This window comes from Salvelinus alpinus, chromosome 20 (genome assembly GCF_045679555.1).
Source record: "Salvelinus alpinus chromosome 20, SLU_Salpinus.1, whole genome shotgun sequence".
NCBI lineage: Eukaryota > Metazoa > Chordata > Actinopteri > Salmoniformes > Salmonidae > Salvelinus > Salvelinus alpinus.
In genome coordinates this window covers 34,387,357-34,407,828 of record NC_092105.1, presented here as the reverse complement: position 1 = coordinate 34,407,828, position 20,472 = coordinate 34,387,357, and the positions used below count along the sequence as shown (strand labels likewise).

Below are 20,472 nucleotides of genomic sequence, written 5' to 3'. Positions count from 1 at the left end.
TCCATACCAGAGTTTGCCAATCCTCTCCTCTAATGTAGACATTAATAAATGCATTTCTATAGCCCCCCCCCAAAAAAATACAATGGAGGAGTACCAAAACGGCTTTGCGGTGGCGTCAAAACAGCACCACCTGTTAGTCATCTATGGTTAACATGTCAAAGTCATACATTTGGCTAAACCCCGCCCATTTCTACAATAAAAAACGAACCTTAACCACACTGTTAACCTTATGCCTAACCCAAACCTTAAATTAAGACAAAAAAGCCATAAGGAGCAATTTGCCCAGAAGATGGCAGGATTTCACTTTACATGCAGAAATGCGGCCTCTCTGGAGGACCGTTAAGGACTTTCAATTCTTCGAAATATGTTTGCGCAACCAACTTTTATTTTAGTCAATACTAAAACATGAACAAGTCAAATGACTTTTCAAGGGAAGCGTGTTGGACTGAATAAACGTTGTTTATTTATTCATGATGATGAACCGTCTGCACCGCATGCCCTTTACGCGTCTTCATGTTCTGAATGTAGCCTATTTACTACCACAACAACAGGTAGGCATTGGTTAGAGAGCCGAGGAGGCACCAAAACATCTCAAACATGTCAAAACACAGCTAAAAAGGGAGGAACATGTCAAAAGCTTTCACCTCTGTGGCATTGATTCAAGCAATTTAGTACTCCCCTGAGAACATAATTGGGTTTTCGTTTTTCGGTGAAAATGTTTTACAGGGCTATTGTGGTTTTGTTATTGTATGTTGGGACAGGTCAAAATTGATTCCCTAATTTGACCGGCACCATTGAATCACAGCAGTTGCCTGCCACCATAGCAACTGCACCGGAGAGAAACACATGTTGGGGCTGTTTGGCCTATCTGTACATATTATTTTGTTTTTGGGCGGATTTTGTTTAAGCCAGAAAGAAATATATTTGGATTTTGCCTATATTTTGGGGTCTTTCCACCAATTCGCAGTCCCTTTTGAGATGTGTAACTTGGTGAAAAAAAACGTTGGAGTTCACCTACTTTTAACATTCTGTCATAAACTAGTAAATGCATATTAAGTGCCAAATAAAGTAACAGGGTTTACCATAACAGGGTTGACAATTCATCTTAAATCAGCCATAAATCCCCTTGTGACAGGGGGAATGGAGATCTTGTTGTGTGCAACATGGATGGGCAATTGAATGCAAGCTTCACCAAAAAAATGAAATTGTTTAAAAATGTCTAGCCTGTCTATGGGTAACAGAGTTGACATGCTATGCTTGACCCACTCAGTTTTCCACCACAAAACACCAGAAAATTGCCAAAAAGGTAGAACCAACCCACCTGCTTTTACACTATGATTTGACTATTAGATGTTCAATGATTCTTTCGATTTTTTTATGTGGAAAAGGAATAGTTTCACCATAATAAAACAAGAGTTCGGTTCACATAGCAGGGTGGCCCTTAAACTGAGGGAATTTAAAATCTTCCTGGAAGTCACAGAGGGTGTATGTAGGGACATGTCAAAATGCAGAAGTCATTCATATAAAATCTTATTTATTAAATTCTCTATGTGGTCTATATTAAAGGGCACTTCATTGAATATAGCAGGCTTTTAAAATTCCATATTGGTGCACAATTTCTACTTAAAATATCAAAGGGACACACTTTTGGATTATGGAGTGAGTTGGAGAGATATAGCATATGACATGTTTACAACAGTGGAGCTCCTTTATTCTGTTCAAGAGGGCTCTACTATTGTCAAATCCTCATCCAACCCAAAGGAAAGTCTGTGGGCATCACAAGGGATCATCACCCTGCCAAGCCTCTCCAATGCACTCAGGAGCATAGGTCTCTGGAAGTAGTCCCCAAAATGTATCACGTGACATGACATCTGCTCGCATAAGTAACTAAGAGAAACCAGGCAACCGCGAGGGGGAGAGGGAACAGCGAAGGGGGAGAGCGCGTGCTGTTCTGTATACTGCCGAGGAGGAGCTTTCCTCCGGAGTTCAGTTCACAGCCTCAGCACCGAAACTTGCGCTGTCCTTACCCTGGGCTGGTTCAACAACAGAATCATTGCAACAGATAAACACACTACGTTATTTATAGCTGGTTGTCTATAGCTAAAAGCTGGTGCCAGGTTTGTGTTCTCCAAGACCCTGTATGCACGTTTTCTTTTGAAGGATATGGTCACAACCCCGGTCTCAAAGTGGAGCCACGCGTATCTCGGATCGGCGCGCTCCTCCAGGGGCTAGGATGCGCGCCCGGAACATCCAGGTTCTTGCCCGGGTTCGGGTCTGACCAGGAGTCCACTGCCCCGGGTCGCCTAGGCAGGAGGACCCAGTCGACCCGGACCAGGATGCCGGTGATGAGGGGTCTGCTAGCCCCGCAGAACACCTTCCTGGACACTATCGCCACCCGCTTCGATGGTACCCGTAAGTAGCCAACCTCCAGGTCATAGGTCGCCTAAAAGCCTCTATTGCTTTGGACTGTCAGAGCCTGCTCTATATCCTACCCAGTACGCTGTTATTGACAAAGCACCCACATTGATTTCACTTCAATGTATCATCAATTTTCGTGCCTTAATGCATTGTCTGGACTTGACCTATTATTATAATCGATAGCTGACCTTTTCGAAAATTGGCTTAAAAGAAAAGTTGGCGTTGGCTAGATTTGTGTGATTTCTTTGTTCAATGGATTCTGTCTGGCGCAACTGAGCACGTTCTGGTGCTTTGCGGTCTATGTAGCCTTTTTGTAAACACGTCGTATTCTAACCCTTTCTCTGCTTGCTATTAAGTATGTGCTGCATAATAATACAGCAAAATGCAGTTATTGCTACATCGGGACATGACTGATTTAACATTCAGAAAATCAGTTTTTTGTATTAATAATTTGGACTTCATCACGGACGTTATTTTGTCGAGAGGAACAATAAAACGCCAAGAAAATATGCATTTTGTTATCATGGTGTCTTTGCTCAGAAAATAAATGTTTGGGTTGGTTAATTTTAAATATAGGTGCTAGTTTTATAATAGCGATGAGCGCACATGCACACGTACGCATGTTTGGATGGTCAACGTTGCATAAAACCATTTCCAAGCTTTAATACCTTTGTGCACGTGGATAGACGTGGATAAACAGGGCTCGCTTGATTAATAAGTGTCGGCGTTATTAGAATACCGAGATAGCGCACCTGTTAAACTGCAATACTGCGGTCCATTGTTTAATAATGCACTGGATGCTAATGTCCATCTATCATCCTTCACCACAGCTGTCTCCAACTTTGATATGTGTTTTGATCAGAGAACGATATGTTAATTCATGTGTTTTTAAAGCTGCCTATTTTTCTATAATTAAATCAGTAAACACTTTCTGAAAGCGGGAGTTTCAAAGCGGCTTCTGTCAGAGGAGGGTAGTTGTGAACAGATGCGATGAGCAGCCCGTGCGCGTTGGTTGGGTTTAGGGCGCATGCTGGGGATGTGGGCGGTCAAGTTCCAAGCAGGGCTGCTCGAGCCATTGTGTGTCTCGCTGCGTTTATTTCGGATTTGTATTAAAATTCAATGCGTTTTGAAGAATACAAATTCAGGTTTGTTACAAAAATCTATACATCCTTCGTAAAAATTGTTAACACAAAACATTACAAACAAAAACACAAGAGTAAGCCTATCAATTTCTTATTTTTACAGAGCATATTAGGCCTTTTCAATGTGGAAAGTATTTATTTAATTAAACCTTTCAAAATATTGAATATGTTTTTGTCTTAAAGGATTTCATTTCATGGATTTAATATTTAGCAAGAATTAAAAACAAATTTATCACATACTGTGAGTGGAGAATCTTGGATTATCAAACATAAAAATAACATCATAAACTTGCAGATGCCTTTTGATCCATTGAGATGGAACCTGCCTTAGTCTGTGAGTTGGGTGAACAAGTGTTTCCCCTAAACCATTTATGTGTGAAAGCTTGATAAAAGTGCTATCTGACACCGGAGCAAACAATCAGAGAGGCAGATCCAATCTCATCCATTCCAACGATCCGTCCTCACCCTCTCCTCTAGAGGAAGATAAGAGTAGACGAACAAGGCTCACTCACTCACTGCAGCTCATTTTACCAACACTTGTGATTGATGTGGAATAACTTAGTCTGGTGGGCAGCCCGCGATCCCTCTAGAGTTTTGGGGCCCTTTTGCCATGATTTATGCCATGTTCAAATAAAAAAATTGGTTGGGGCCCCCCTAGTGGTCGGAGCCCCTATGCACAGCTAGTAGTCTGGTATAGACAGAGGCAGCACTGCTGGTGGGAATTGGTACCCCTTTAAGCTATAACTAATCTTATTAGTGAGCTTGTTTCATTTTGTTGAAAATATTGGACAAGATCAAATTGCTTTTTCTACCTTAATGTGGCTCTTCAGCAGTATATGCAGTAATTTAGTCACTGTAATACAAGGACTGTTGTATTGGAACACCAGCATAGGCCTACATAGATACGGGCAATCAAGGTAATCTGCTATTATTGAATGGTGTATGCTGCAGTGTGAGGGTATGTGTTTGTGTGTGCTTCACCTGTCAATCAATGGATTTCCTAGACATTTCCTCTGCTCACCCTTGTTAGTAATGATTTTTATTCAATTCTCTTTCATTGGCATGTGCATCCATTGTGTTGTATGACTCCAAGAGAGCTCTCCTTTGAAAAAACGAAACTAAATTATGGAGGAAAAACAGTCCTTGGTCTTTCCTGAGAGCAGACGAGATGCTCCATTGTTGAGTTAGAATGCATGACCTTGCTTATCATTTCAGGGGTCTTTCAAACCAAGATTTCCTCAAAGATGTGATCCCTGTGAACAATTGATCTCTGCTTGTAGGTTCTTTGGTATTAAACCATAGACTTTCATTGATCACAATAAATAATTTACCATATAGACTTGATTGAGGCCTACCATTAGTTTGAGCACCCACCCTCAGTAACTGACTTTATCCGAACCATTTAGCCTAATTCATTTGGCACCCTCAGTCATACGTACACAATGTAGTCGCTTCATCAGTTTGACTGTAGTCCAAACCAACCAAGTGACTCAACTATCCACTGAGCAGCCAGAAATCAGACGGGAAAAAGTCTGTCCCGTGTTTAAACTTACAACGACTACAGTTGAAGTCGGAAGTTTACATACACCTTAGCCAAATACATTTAAACTCAGTTTTTCACAAATCCTGACATTTAATCAGGGTAAAATTCCCTGTCTTAGGTCAGTTAGGATTACCACTTTATTTTAAGAATGTGAAATGTCAGAATAATAGTAGAGAGAATTACTTATTTCAGCGCTTCATCAGTTTGACTGTAGTCCAAACCAACCAAGTGACTCAACTATCCACTGAGCAGCCAGAAATCAGACGGGAAAAAGTCTGTCCCGTGTTTAAACTTACAACGACTACAGTTGAAGTCGGAAGTTTACATACACCTTAGCCAAATACATTTAAACTCAGTTTTTCACAAATCCTGACATTTAATCAGGGTAAAATTCCCTGTCTTAGGTCAGTTAGGATTACCACTTTATTTTAAGAATGTGAAATGTCAGAATAATAGTAGAGAGAATTACTTATTTCAGCTTTTGTTTCATTCATCACATTCCCAGTGGGTCAGAAGTTTACAAACACTCAATTGGTATTTGGTAGTACTGCCTTTAAATTGTTTAACTTGGGTCAAACGTTTCAGGTAGCCTTCCACAAGCTTCCCACAATAAGTTGGATGAATTTTGGCCCACTCCTCCTGACAGAGCTGGTGTAACTGAGTCAGGTTTTTAGGCCTCCTTGCTCGTGCACACTTTTTCAGTTCTGCACACAAATTTTCTATAGAATTGAGGTCAGGGCTTTGTGATATCCACTCCAATACCTTGACTTTGTTGTCCTTAGGCCATTTTGCTACAACTTTGGAAGTATGCTTGGGGTCATTGTCCATTTGGAAGACCCATTTGCGACCAAGCTTTAATTTCCTGACTGATGTCTTGAGATGCTTCACGGTTGGGATGGTGTTCTTCGGCATGCAAGCCCCCCCATTTTTCCTCCAAACATAACGATGGTCATTATGGCCAAACAATTTCTATTTTTGTTTCATCAGACCAGAGGACATTTCTCCAAAAAGTACGATCTTTGCTCCCATGTGGAGTTGCAAACCATAGTCTGGCTTTTTTATGGCGGTTTTGGAGCAGTGTCTTCTTCCTTGCTGAGCGGCCTTTCAGGTTATGTCGATATAGGACTCGTTTTACTGTAGATATAAATACCTTTTCCTCCAGCATCTTCACAAGGTAATTTGCTGTTGTTCTGGGATTGATTTGCACTTTTCACACCAAAGTATGTTCATCTCTAGGAGACAGAACGCGTCTCCTTCCTGAGCGGTATGACAGCTGCGTGGTCCCATGGTGTTTATACTTGCGTACTATTGTTTGTACAGACGAGTGTGGTACCTTCATGCATTTGGAAATTGCTCCCAAGGATGAACTAAACTTGTGGAGGTCTACAGTTTTTTTCTGAGGTCTTGGCTGATTTCTTTTGATTTTCCCATGATGTCAAGCTAAGAGGCACTGAGTTTGAAGGTAGGCCTTGAAATACATCCACAGGTACACCTCCAATTGACTCAAATGATGTCAATTAGCCTATCAGAAGCTTCTAAACCATGACATCATTTTCTGGAATTTTCCAAAATTGTTTAAAGGCACAGTCAACTTAGTGAATGTAAACTTCTGACCCACTGGAATTCTGATACAGTGAATTACAAGTGAAATAATCTGTCTGTAAACAATTGTTGGAAAAATTACCTGTGTCATGCACAAAGTAGATGTCCTAACCGACTTGCCAAAATTATAATTTGTTAACAAGAAATTTGTGGAGTGGTTGAAAAACGAGTTTTAATGACTCCAACCTAAGTGTATGTAAACTTCCGACTTCAACTGTATACAGTGATATCCAGATTAAAGAACTCTGGCTCTTCCAACAGCGATCCACCCACACACTTTCTTTCCGGCTATCCTGCATCCAAATGAACTCTGGCTCACCCAAAAGAGATCCATCCTCACACTTTCTTTCCAGCTATCCTGCATCCAAATGAACTCTGGCTCTTCCAACAGCGATCCATCCTCACACTTTCTTTCCAGCTATCCTGCATCCAAATGAACTCTGGCTCTTCCAACAGCGATCCATCCTCACACTTTCTTTCCAGCTATCCTGCATCCAAATGAACTCTTGCTCACCCAAAAGAGATCCATCCTCACACTTTCTTTCCAGCTATCCTGCATCCAAATGAACTCTGTCTCACCCAAAAGAGATCCACTCACTTTCTCTTGTTAGAGCTACAAAGACATAGGCCTTTTCTTTATTTCTATTTGCGTTGTTCGTTTACTCTTCTCCCTAATTATCCACCTCCAGCAATCTAAGTGCAGTCATTGCAATTAACTCCCATGGAGGCCAAGGATTCATGATGGCCTTGGTGCTGTCAGAAGTGGGATCTGCAGAGAGTCGGAGCCTAAGCGTTTTACAAAGCACCCGCGGAGCTAAATATAAAGCCATTTTGTTCTTGCATCTCGATGCTGCCTGCGACAAACAAACACAGAGCTTTGTGTTTTATAAACGGTCTGACACATACAGAGCAATACACCACCTTTTAAAGCTCTCATTAAGCCAACGGTAACACAGTAAAGAGAGAGAGAGAGAGGATCAAAGCAGAGTTTAGCTTTGTCCCAGTCTCTAGTCTGTACGGACTCTTCCCTGTATGTGTCCCAAATGGCACTTTATTCCCTATATAGTGCACTACCTTTGACCAGGGCCCATAGACTGGTTTGATGAGTAACCTTCCAGACTGCAAGACTTGCGTTAACAGTCTTGTAGCGTACAGGGCGTAGGAGACAACGGTTCAAACCCCAGTTGGCTCCAAACGATCAACTGAGTGCCTGACTCCAGATTCACAAGGAAGGTTTATCCACCTCATGTCTTTATCATAACACTGTAGCAGATGCTGTGGGGCCTAAAGGCCACAGCCAAGACATGCCTAGTCTCACATTCATACACCTGTCTCCCCAGTGTCACACCTTGAACCTGAATCATACTTCTGGAAACATGATGATACTGACCTTATTTATCAGCCCCCTCTCCGTATGACGTATGCTTTTACTTTTCCCAAATTGGTTGAGCGCGATGGTACCTTCTTTCATCCCTCTTGGTGTGACACATGCCGTTTACCACCACTCTCTGATATACAACAACAGGCCAAGCTACAAAGCCTCTTTCTGTATTTCATGGTGTGGTTACGTAATTGACTCATCACCCACTCTCACATCCTCATCCAAGCATGACTGTATTTTGGGATGTACAGTTGCCATATGTCACCACCACCACCACCATGACCATCACAAACACCACCATGACCAACACCATCATGACCATCACAAACACCACCATGACCAGCACCATCATGACCATCACAAACACCACCATGACCAGCACCATCATGACCATCACAAACACCACCATGAGCAGCACCACCATGACCATCACAAACACCACCATGAGCAGCACCACCATGACCATCACAAACACCACCATGACCAGCACCATCATAACCACCACCACCACCACCATGACCAGCACCACCATGACCATCACAAACACCACCATGAGCAGCACCATCATAACCATCACAAACACCACCATGACCAGCACCATCATAACCATCACAAACACCACCATGACCAGCACCACCATAACCATCACAAACACCACCATGACCAGCACCACCATAACCATCACAAACACCACCATGAGCAGCACCATCATAACCATCACAAACACCACCATGAGCAGCACCATCATAACCATCACAAACACCACCATGAGCAGCACCACCATAACCATCACAAACACCACCATGACCAGCACCATCATAACCATCACAAACACCACCATGACCATCACAACCATGACCAACACAACCTCCACCACCACCACCATGACCATCACAACCATGACCATCACAACCACCACCACCACCACCATGACCATCACAACCACCACCACCACCATGAGCAGCACCACCATGACCATCACAACCATGACCATCACAACCACCACCACCACCATGAGCAGCACCACCATGACCATCACAACCATGACCAACACCACCATGACCATCACAACCATGACCATCACAACCACCACCACCACCACCATGACCATCACAACCACCACCACCACCATGAGCAGCACCACCATGACCATCACAACCATGACCATCACAACCACCAACACCACCATGAGCAGCACCACCATGACCATCACAACCATGACCATCACAACCACCACCATCACCACCATGACCATCACAACCATGACCATCACAACCACCACCACCACCACCATGACCATCACAACCACCACCATGACCATCACAACCATGCCCATCACAACCACCACCACCACCATGACCATCACAACCATGACCATCACAACCACCACCACCACCATGACCATCACAACCACCACCACCACCATGACCATCACAACCACCATGACCATCACAACCACCACCACCACCATGACCATCACAACCACCACCACCACCATGACCATCACAACCACCACCACCACCATGACCATCACAACCACCACCACCACCATGACATCACAACCTCCACCATGACCAGCACCATAATGACCATCACAACCTCCACCATGACCAGCACCATAATGAACATCACAACCACCACCATGACCACAACCACCATGACCATCACAACTACCAACATCACCATGACCATCACAACCACCATGACCATCACAACCACCACCACCACCATGACCATCACAACCACCACCACCACCATGACCATCACAACCACCACCACCACCATGACCATCACAACCACCACCACCACCATGACATCACAACCTCCACCATGACCAGCACCATAATGACCATCACAACCTCCACCATGACCAGCACCATAATGAACATCACAACCACCACCATGACCACAACCACCATGACCATCACAACTACCAACATCACCATGACCATCACTTGCAAGTCCTATATTAGAATCAGAGAGAGAGAAAGAACTGGCTGTCCAGACTCATTTTAATCTCATTGGCTTCACCCATATCACTGCCCACTTTATTTTCTTTCCCCCTTAAAACCCCTCAGATTTTTAATAAGTCAATCAGCCATTTTCATTCTGTCATCCTGGTCTGTGATAATCAGGTTAGGGTAAGTCTGTTCAGCAGATGGACCTCTGTGGGACAGACCAGACGCAATCTCTCCTTTCCCCAGACCTCTTTCGCTTCCTCTTCCTCTCTCATTTGCCAGTCTTTCTCTCTCTCCCCTCACTCCCCTCTCCCCCCTTCCCAGTCCCCCCACCTCCCTTCCCACCACCTCTCCATCCCTTACATACCTCTCTACCAGTCCCCACCACCCATTCCAATTGACTGTTTCCCATATGGCTCACACCTCCAGGCTATAGGTGTTCTTCACCTGCTCTGCTGAAGTGGTCCATTGTGAGGTGATGAAAGCAGGGAGGGAGATTGGGCCGATTAGCAACAGAGCATGGTTATCACAGCCAGGTGTCTTTCCTAGGGCTGTCTTAGACAATAATCATTGTGTTCTCTGGGTGGAGGATAAAGATTGTGATGTGGCCCTGGTAGTGGTTTAGTGTATCCACTGGTATGAAACATGCTGTAGTGTATTACGCAGTACGCACTCTGCACTCTTGACAGGAACGATGCACACTACACATTTTGTCTGGATAAAAAGAGAATATTATTATCTGAATATGTTGTGTAGAAACAACTAGTAGTCTCTCGATGAATGGTCAAAGAAACATCTCTAATTGGATTGAAAGAATGGCCACGCAGGACCAACGGCGTATCCCGAAGAGAACGGAGACAGCGACCGTTTCGGCAGTTTTGGCTCAGTGTAAACGGCTGCAGGGCAGAAGGAAGCAGTGTAGTGTTGTATAAAGAGTGTGTGTTGTGTTGGGTGTTTGTATTGTACCAGGCTGCTCCCCAGGGCAGTACACTAGCTCCAGGTCAGAGGCACAATCTGCTTCTCATTATCAGCTGTGGACAGGATCATGGCTGCCCCAGGGAAGAGGCCTCACAGCGGGAGAGTGGGGTGAGGAGAGAGAGAGAGAGAGAGAGCGAGGGGGAGGAGAAGGAGAGAAGATTTGACAGATGAACACAGAACAACACACACATTCATGATCCTGCTGCAGTACAGCGTAGATTGTTTCATGTCTCTGAGAGACACAATAGCCTAACTGCATTTTTCATTCAGACTGGGATTTAAGAGCACAATTAATGAGCCCATCAATTAGGGATGCTCTTGCACATTTATAATGACTGGGTGTGCATCCCAAATGACACCCTATTCCCTACATAGCCTAGTAATGCTGAGCGATTAGCCAAAAGTTTATTTTATTTTTGTTTTTTAAATAACTAATTCACTGACGTTGGTTCAATTATTGGAATTCCATTTAGTTCGTTTTTTTCTGTCATCTCAACGCGCCGGTCCTCTCAACTGTGGGACAATTGTAATTTACTACAATGCCCAGAATCCATTGCGCCTACAGTTGCCTGTTCCCATTGGTTCTTGCCGGGGCAAGCCTGTTGGTGTGCCAGACAGACACGGAGAGGAACAGAACACATCGTCAACAAGAGGCATAGAGAGTAGTGATGGAAAGTTCGGCTCTTTTTACTGATGGATCTTTTAGACTGGTTCAGGTAGAGGAACAAATGTTTCTTCTCATTTTGTTCATTTGATTCAGTAATGCCCAGAGAATGCAGCACCCCCTACTGGCGAATTATGAACTGAAAAGAGTCATGATCAATGTTCCCTCAAGTTCTTCTCGGTACTGAGCAAATTTCTGGTCTGCTGAGCTCAAACTTGAACATTGTGAAAAATCTGTGAAAGAAATAGAAGCTGAAATAAATCATTCTCTCAAAATCAAATCAAATCAAATTTTATTTGTCACATACACATGGTTAGCAGATGTTAATGTGAGTGTAGCGAAATGCTTGTGCTTCTAGTTCTGACAATGCAGTAATAACCAACAAGTAATCTAACCTAACAATTCCACAACTACTACTTTATACACACAAGTGTAAAGGGATAAAGAATATGTACATAAAGATATATGAATGAGTGATGGTACAGAACGGCATAGGCAAGATGCAGTAGATGGTATAGAGTACAGTCTATACATATGAGATGAGTAATGTAGGGTATAAAAACATAAAGTGGCATAGTTTACTATTACTATTATTCTGACATTTCACATTCTTAAAATAAAGTGGTGATCCTAACTGACCTATGACAGGGAATTTTACCCAGATTAAATGTCAGGAATTGTGAAAAACTGAGTTTAAATGTATTTGGCTAAAGTGTATGTAAACTTCCGACTTCAATTGTAGGTATTCATCTTGTCCAGATGGGATAGGGCAGTGTGCAGTGTGATGGCGATTGCATCGTTTGTGGACTTATTGGGGCGGTAAGCAAATTGAAGTGGGTCTATGGTGACAGGTAAGGTGGAGGTGAAATGATCCTTGACTAGTCTCTCAAAGCACTTCATGATGACAGAAGTGAGTGCTACGGGGCGATAGTCATTTAGTTCAGTTACCTTTGCATTCTTAGGTACAGGAACAATGGTGGCCATCTTGAAGCATGTGGGGACAGCAGACTGGGATAGGGAGAGATTGAATATGTCCGTAAACACACCCGCCAGCTGGTCTGCGCATGCTCTTAGGACGCGGAAAGGGATGCTGTCTGGGCCGGCAGCCTTGCGAGGGTTAACACGTTTAAATGTCTTACTCACGTCGGCCTTGGAGAAGGAGAGCCCACAGTCCTTGGTATCAGGCCGCGTCAGTGGCACTGTGGTATCCTCAAAGCGGGCAAAGAAGGTGTTAAGTTTGTCTGGAAGCAAGACGGTGTTCGAGACGTGGCTGGTTTTCCTTTTATAGTCCGTGATTGTCTGTAGACCCTGCCACATACGTCTTGTGTCTGAGCCGTTGAATTGCAACTCCACTTTGTCTCTATACTGACATTTTGCTTGTTTGATTGCCTTAAGGAGGGAATGTCTACTCTGTATTCTGCCATATTCCCAGTCGACTTGCCATGGTTAAATGCGGTGGTTCGCATTTACAGTTTTCCTCAAATGCTGCCATCTATCCACGGTTTCTGGTTAGGGTAGGTTTTAATAGGCACAGTGGGTACAACATCTCCTATACACTTCCTTATAAACTCACTCACCCGAATCAGCGTATACTACCCGGAACATATCCCAGTCCGCGTGATCAAAAACAATCTTGAAGCGTGGATTCCGATTGGTCAGACCAGTGTTGAATAGTCCTTAGCACGGGTACATCCTGTTTTGAGTTTCTGCCTATAGGAAGGGAGGAGCAAAATAGAGTTGTGGTCTTATTTGCCGAAAGGAAGGCGGGGAGTCTCTTCATACAATTTGTCATTCTGATTATAAAAGGGTATTATCTATGTGGAGATTGTAGAGTCATCACCTTGCAGTAGTAAATTAATTGAAATGAGAGATGTTTTTATGTATTAGGAGGACTATCTACTAAAACACCGCAGTCTAGGGTGCATACAGAGTGGGTCATTCAAAAAGACTACATCACAAATGGCACCCTTTCCCCTATATAGTGTGCTTCTTTTGATCAGGGAATAGGGTGCCATTTGGGACAGTGTTCAGTGTTGTCACATTTCTTGTTTTTACATGGGAGTATTTTCTGCATATGCACCACACCAGTAATAGGGGTGAGGTCAGATATACAGTCCTACGTGTCAAGAAGCCAGTAGGCTGTCACGATCGTCGTATGGTGGAAGAGAGGAGGACCAAGGCGCAGCGTGATAACAATACATATTTTATTGAAGACGAAAAATGAAGAACACTATAGAAACTATACAAAACGACGAACGTGAAGCTATAGAAACAATGTGCTAACATGCAACATAGACATAGACAATCACCCACGAACTACCTAATGAATATGGCTGCCTAAATATGGTTCCCAATCAGAGACAACGATAGACAGCTGTCTCTAATTGAGAACCAATCTAGGCAACCATAGACATACATACACCTAGACTAGACACTGCCACATAAACATACAAAACCCCTAGACAATACAAAACACATACATCCCCCATGTCACACCCTGACCTAACTAAAATAATAAAGAAAACAAAGATAACTAAGGCCAGGGCGTGACATAGGCACTCTTCTCTGGGATCAATAGATACACAAACACATATATATTATTAACAATGACTGTCTTCATCAACTTTGTTTAAAGCCAATCAATATTGATGGTCTCACCACTGAATTAAAAGTGATGGGAATGTCGGACACCAAGATGAACGGATGTTCTGGAGCCCTGTAAGACTGGGTGGTAATGCATTACTTTAGAAACAAAACTGTTTAATTACACTAGCTGTCAAAAGCCTAATGGGCTTAAAGTGAGAGTGACATTGTAGTAAATGATGTCCTCTCCTGTTGATTGCTGATTTAAATATGGCCATACTTAAGTACTAGTGTCACAAGAGGAGATGATCTATCCTGATGCCTAGTTACTTTACCCTGCCTTTATGTAATTATCTACCTCAATTACCTTGTACCTCTGAACATTGATCTGGTACTGCCTGTATATAGCTCCATTCTTGTGTATTTTATTCTTCTTGTGTTACTGTTTTTATTATTATATATTTTTTTACTCTGCATCGTTGGGAAGGGCTCGTAACCAAGCATTTCAGGGTAAAAACTGCACCTGTTGTATCGGGCCCATGTGACAAATAAAATTAGACTTGTATGGTCATACACAGAGACATACTGTATAGGCTAGAGGTCGACAGATTAAGATTTTCCAACGCCGATACCGATTATTGGAGGACCAAAAAAAGCTGATACCGATTAATCGGCCGATTTTTATATATATATATATATATATATATATATATATATATATATATATATATGTAATAATGACAATTACAACAATACTGAATGAACGCTTTTATTTTAACTTGATATAATACATAAATAAACATCTATTTAGTCTCAAATAAATAATGAAACATGTAGAATTTGGTTTAAATAATGCAAAAAACAGTGTTGGAGAAGAAAGTAAAAGTGCAATATGTGCCATGTAAAAAAAGCTAACGTTTAAGTTCCTTGCTCAGAACATGAGAACATATGAAAGCTGGTGGTTCCTTTTAACATGAGTCTTCAATATTCCCAGTTATGAAGTTTTAGGTTGTAGTTATTATAGAAATTATAGGACTATTTCTCTAAACCATTTGTATTTCATATACCTTTGACTATTGGATGTTCTTATAGGCACTATAGAATTGCCAGCCTAATCTAGGGAGTTGATAGGCTGCCTACCACGAGCCTGATGCTGCCTAACACCACTCAGTCATACTGCTCTATCAAATAATAGACTTAATTATACTATATTAAACACACAGAAATAAGAGCCTTAGATCATTTATATGTTAAAATCCGGAAACAATCATTTCGAAAACAAAACGTTTATTCTTTCAGTGAAATACGGAACCGTTCCGTATTTTATCGAACGGGTGGCATCCATAAGTCTAAATATTGCTGTTACATTGCACAACCTTCAATGTTATGCCATAATTGTGTAATATTCTGGCAAATTAATTACGGTCTTTGTTAGGAAGAAATGGTCTTCAAACAGTTCGCAACGAGCCAGCCGGCCCAAACTGCTGCATATACCCTGACTCTGCTTGCACAGAACGCAAGAGAAGTGACACAATTTCCCTAGTTAATATTGCCTGCTAACGAATTTATTTTAACTAAATATGCAGGTTTAAAAAAACACACTTGTGTATTGATTTTAAGAAAGGATTTGATGTATATAGTTAGGTACATTGGTGCAACGACAGTGCTTTTTTCGCGAATGCGCTTGTTAAATCACCCGTTTGGCGAAGTAGACTGTGATTCGATGATAAATTAACAGGCACCGCATTGATTATTTGCAACGCAGGACAAGCTAGTTAAACAAGTAATATCATCAACGATGTGTAGTTAACTAGTGATTATGTTAAGATTGATTGCTTTTTATAAGATAAGTTTAATGCTAGCTAGAAACTTACCTTGGCTCCTTGCTGCACTCGCATAACAGGTAGTCAGCCTGCCACGCAGTCTCCTCGTGGAGTGCAATGTAATCGGCCATAATCGGCTTCCAAAAATGCAGATTACAGATTGTTATCAAAACTTGAAATCGGCCCTAATTAATCGGCCATGCCGATTAATTGGTCGACCTCTAGTATAGGCCTATAGAGATATGGCTCTGGCCATACAGTATAGTGTTACAGAGGTACACTGGTGTTCAGTAGTGTATCATTAAGGTTTATGGCTTGTGTCACCATAATTGTGATTCTGTATAGCCCTCAGGTAATTGCTCCTCCCTATAATGCCTGGTTCTCCTGCGCAAACAAAGACCAAATGAGAAGAGTGGTCATGACATTGAGTGGCTCGCCTCGACCAATCCAAAATTATAAAAGGCCAGGTATAGATCCAGCTCCGGGAGCTTTTGAAAAGAGGCAGGCAGAGAGAAAGAGAGAGAGACACCCACACACAGGTGTTCAAATGTCAAGATGTCTCTTTACCTTCTCTCTCCCCTCGGGCTTATTTGATTTGAGCGTGGCAATTGCTTTAACTTACAGTATTTTAGCTCCCTGTGTCTCAATTCAACCTTACGGAGGAGCAGAGAGAGTTCCAAAATAGACACAAGATTAAGTCGTTAAAGAGGATGTTGGGGGGTGTTCAAGACGAGGAAGAATAAATGACAGGACAGAATGAGACAAAATGACCCAGCGCCTCTCAGCCTGTGTTTTAAACGAAGGTGATAAAGTGAAACAGACAGGAGGCACATTGGTGGAGTGAAGAGAGAGAGAGTAATGCACCAACATGGAACACAAGCTAAACGAAAGAGAGGGATGTAGGGTGGGAGAGACAACGAGGGGGGGGGGGGGGGGGGGCAGAGAGAGACAGAGAGGAAGAAGGCAGGGGGAGAGATACTGAAAGAAAGGGAGCGAGAAACACTGTACTTTATTAGCCTCACAGGTCCACTGGGGAAGAAATACCCTGCCACTCACTGATGTCTTCATAGAAAATAGAAATGGAAAATAGAGAGAGCATTTAAGGGGGACCAACATCAGAGACAAATCCACTTCAAGTATATGAGCTGTTCCCCCAGATGCCTGGAGGATAGCCTGGCCTCCATCCAATCTGTTATTAGTCATTCTCAGAATGCACTCAAACCATGTCTGCATCCCAAATGGCACACTATTCCTTTTAATGTGCACTACTATTTGGGACGCACTCAAAATGTGGCGAGGCTTGCTGGGCCAGGCTGGGGGAAGGAAGGGACTGGGTGGGAGGCAGTGGAGTGTGTGAGAGGGAGAGCACAGCCCTCTATTTCCCCTCAGGCAAGACAAGACAGGCCTTCCAATGGCCTCTGGGTAGAGGGGAGACAAAGGCTTTCCAATGGCCTCCGGGTGGAGGGGAGACAAGACAGGCTATCATAGGCATGTAAATGTGAGGAAGGAAAGAGAGGAGGAGCAAGGGAGAAAGAGGGATAAAGAGAGGGAGAGAGAGTGGGGGGCGAGAAGAGAGTGGCAAGTGAAAGGTGAAATGGAGAGGGAGAGAAGGTGGCGAGAGAGATTGGGTGAAAAAGGCAAACAATCCTGATTGGAACCAGTATCTAAAATTATACTGTGCCATGTGTGTACAATGTTTTGATTAAAGATGCACTATGCAGAAATCACTCCACCATTTCGTGGTTGCAAAAATTCTAATAGTTCACTTAATTTCAGTTTGTGACAAAACAAGCAAGTATATTGTAGAGAATCATTGTACCGTCTAAACCGCTGTGAAATATATTTTCTATAACAAAGATATTGTATTTTCAGCTGTTTGAAGCTGGTGTAGAAAAAACGAGAGTAAGAGGCAAAACCAAAACTGAAGAACGGAAAGCATAGAAATAGAGCACATAGAACAGATCTACCACATTTTAGACTTGATTTCAATGAGAATGACTGACATATATATAACACAGTTCTATGTGAATTTGATCAGGTCACCCAAAAAGTGGCATAGTGCAGTTTACTATCATTGATTGATTTCATTTCAAGTTCCTAGGATTATCAATTGTACTAATCTACCTGCTATCTCTAAGATTTTTTAATTAGATTTTATTTAACTCTTATTTTACCAGGTAAGTTGACGGAGAACACATTCTCATTTACAGCAACGACATGGGGAATAGTTACAGGGGATGAATGAGCCAATTGGAAGCTGGGGAGGATGCTGTTAATTATCTCACAGGCACTCGGCCAATCATTTACAGATGTGGCGATTGAGCCCTGCACCATACCATGTACCCAGTCTCCACGCTACTTTGTTTCCCATACCTTCCCAGCCCTCAACCCTTAGATGAATATTGGGCTTTTAAATTAAGCATTTACATGGCCTGAGGTCTGCATTTCATCCAACGACTACAGTTGGTCTCTCATTCAATGAGCGACTCCAATGGACTCTCATTGAGTGACTTAAACTTCTTATGGCTGAGATCCCGTAAACGGGATTGACTTGACAACAGCCAGTGAAAGTGCAGGGCGCCAAATTCAAACAGAAATCTCATAATTAGAATGCCTCAAACATACAAGTATTTCACACCATTTTAAAGATAAACTTGTTGTTAATCCCACCACAGTGTCCGATTTCAAAAAGGCTTTACGACGAAAGCACACCATCTGATTATGTTAGGTCAGTACCTAGTCACAGAAAAACACAGCCATTTTTCCAGCCAAAGAGAGGAGTCACAAAAAGCAGAAAGAGATAAAATTAATCACTAACCTTTGATGATCTTCATCAGATGACACTCATAGGACTTCATGTTACACAATACATGTATGTTTTGTTCGATAAAGTTCATATTTATATCCAAAAATCTTAGTTTACATTGGCGCGTTATGTTCAGTAATGTTTTGCCTCCAAAACATCCGGTGATTTTGCAGAGCCACATCAATTTACAGAAATACTCATAATAAACATTGATAAAAGATATTCACTTACCTTTGATGATCTTCATCAGAATGCATTCCCAGGAATCCCAGTTCCACAATAAATTTTTGTTTAGTTCGATAAAGTCCATAATTTATGTCCAAATACCTCCTTTTTGTTCGCGTGTTTAGTTCCAAAATCCAAATTCATGACGCGCAGGCCAGACAAAAAGTCAAACAGTTCCGTTACAGTTCGTAGAAACATGTCAAACAATGTATAGAATCAATCTTTAGGATGTTTTTAACATAAATCTTTAATAATGTTTCAACCGGAGAATTCCTTTGTCTGTAGAAATGCAATGGAATGCAGCTAACTCTCACGGGGGCGCGCCTGAGTGAGCTCGTGGCACTCTGCCAGACCCCTGACTCAATCAGCTCTTATTCCCTCATCCTTCACAGTATAAGCATCAAACAAGGTTCTAAAGACTGTTGACATCTAGTGGAAGCCTTAGGAAGTGCAATATGACCCCATAGACACTGTATATTGGATAGGCAAACCTACAAACCTCAGATTTCCGACTTCCTGGTTGGATTTTTTCTCAGGTTTTTGCCTGCCATATGAGTTCTGTTATACTCACAGACATCATTCAAACAGTTTTTGAAACCTCAGAGTGTTTTCTATCCAAATCTACTAATAATATGCATATCTTAGCTTCTGGGCCTGAGTAGCAGGCAGTTTACTCTGGGCACCTTATTCATCCAAGCTACTCAATACTGCCCCCAGCCATAAGAAATTTAAGTAGTGAGCCAAACAGGGAGTGTCCCATCCTGTTTTCTCTTCATCCTGTTGGAAGTGACTGATGTCCTGTAAGTAGTAAATCAACATGGCAGACTCAGCCAGGGGACTGTCACCTCCCATCAGCATCCCAGTCACTGATGAGATGGAAGGTAAACAGAACTATTTGAGACACTGCCAGCGGAGGTAGTTCTTCACTCTCAGAAAATGCTCCTTCTGGATTTGTGTGTGTACCTGCTACTGTATGTGGGCGTGTGTGTGTTTGTTTATGGACTAGATGGGCATTATGCAAGGGATAATCAACGAGAGGCTATGTGTTCTATGGAAAATAATGAACGACGTGGAGGTGTGTTCCACAACTCTAGCAGAGTGAAACTAGCTTTCACGGAGTTGCATTATTTTCCATAGAATGCATAAAGCCCCGAGTTGATTATCCCTTTTATTCCATAGCTATAATTTAATACATTTACTATGGATGCGCCGATATTGATATCAAATATTTCCCTTGCCAAAAAACCTCATACCGATAACTGATATTTAACATTTTAGTGGCCTTAAGCATTCTAGTACAGACCAAAAAGTTATTGTTGGCATTTACGTATGTCCCCATTACCAGTAAA

At 42.4% G+C, this 20,472-nt stretch overlaps 1 protein-coding gene across 1 annotated transcript in view; it reads left to right on the top strand.

Annotated features, from left to right (window-relative positions):
• Positions 1-1,928: 1,928 nt before the first annotated feature.
• The window catches only part of LOC139546727 (voltage-gated delayed rectifier potassium channel KCNH8-like), a 187,522-nt gene continuing 168,978 nt past the window's right edge, over positions 1,929-20,472 (top strand). The window contains exon 1 of the mRNA XM_071355448.1: positions 1,929-2,412. Coding sequence (XP_071211549.1) covers positions 2,337-2,412 — 76 coding nt within the window. The 5' untranslated portion in view covers positions 1,929-2,336. The remainder of the gene's footprint in view (positions 2,413-20,472) is intronic.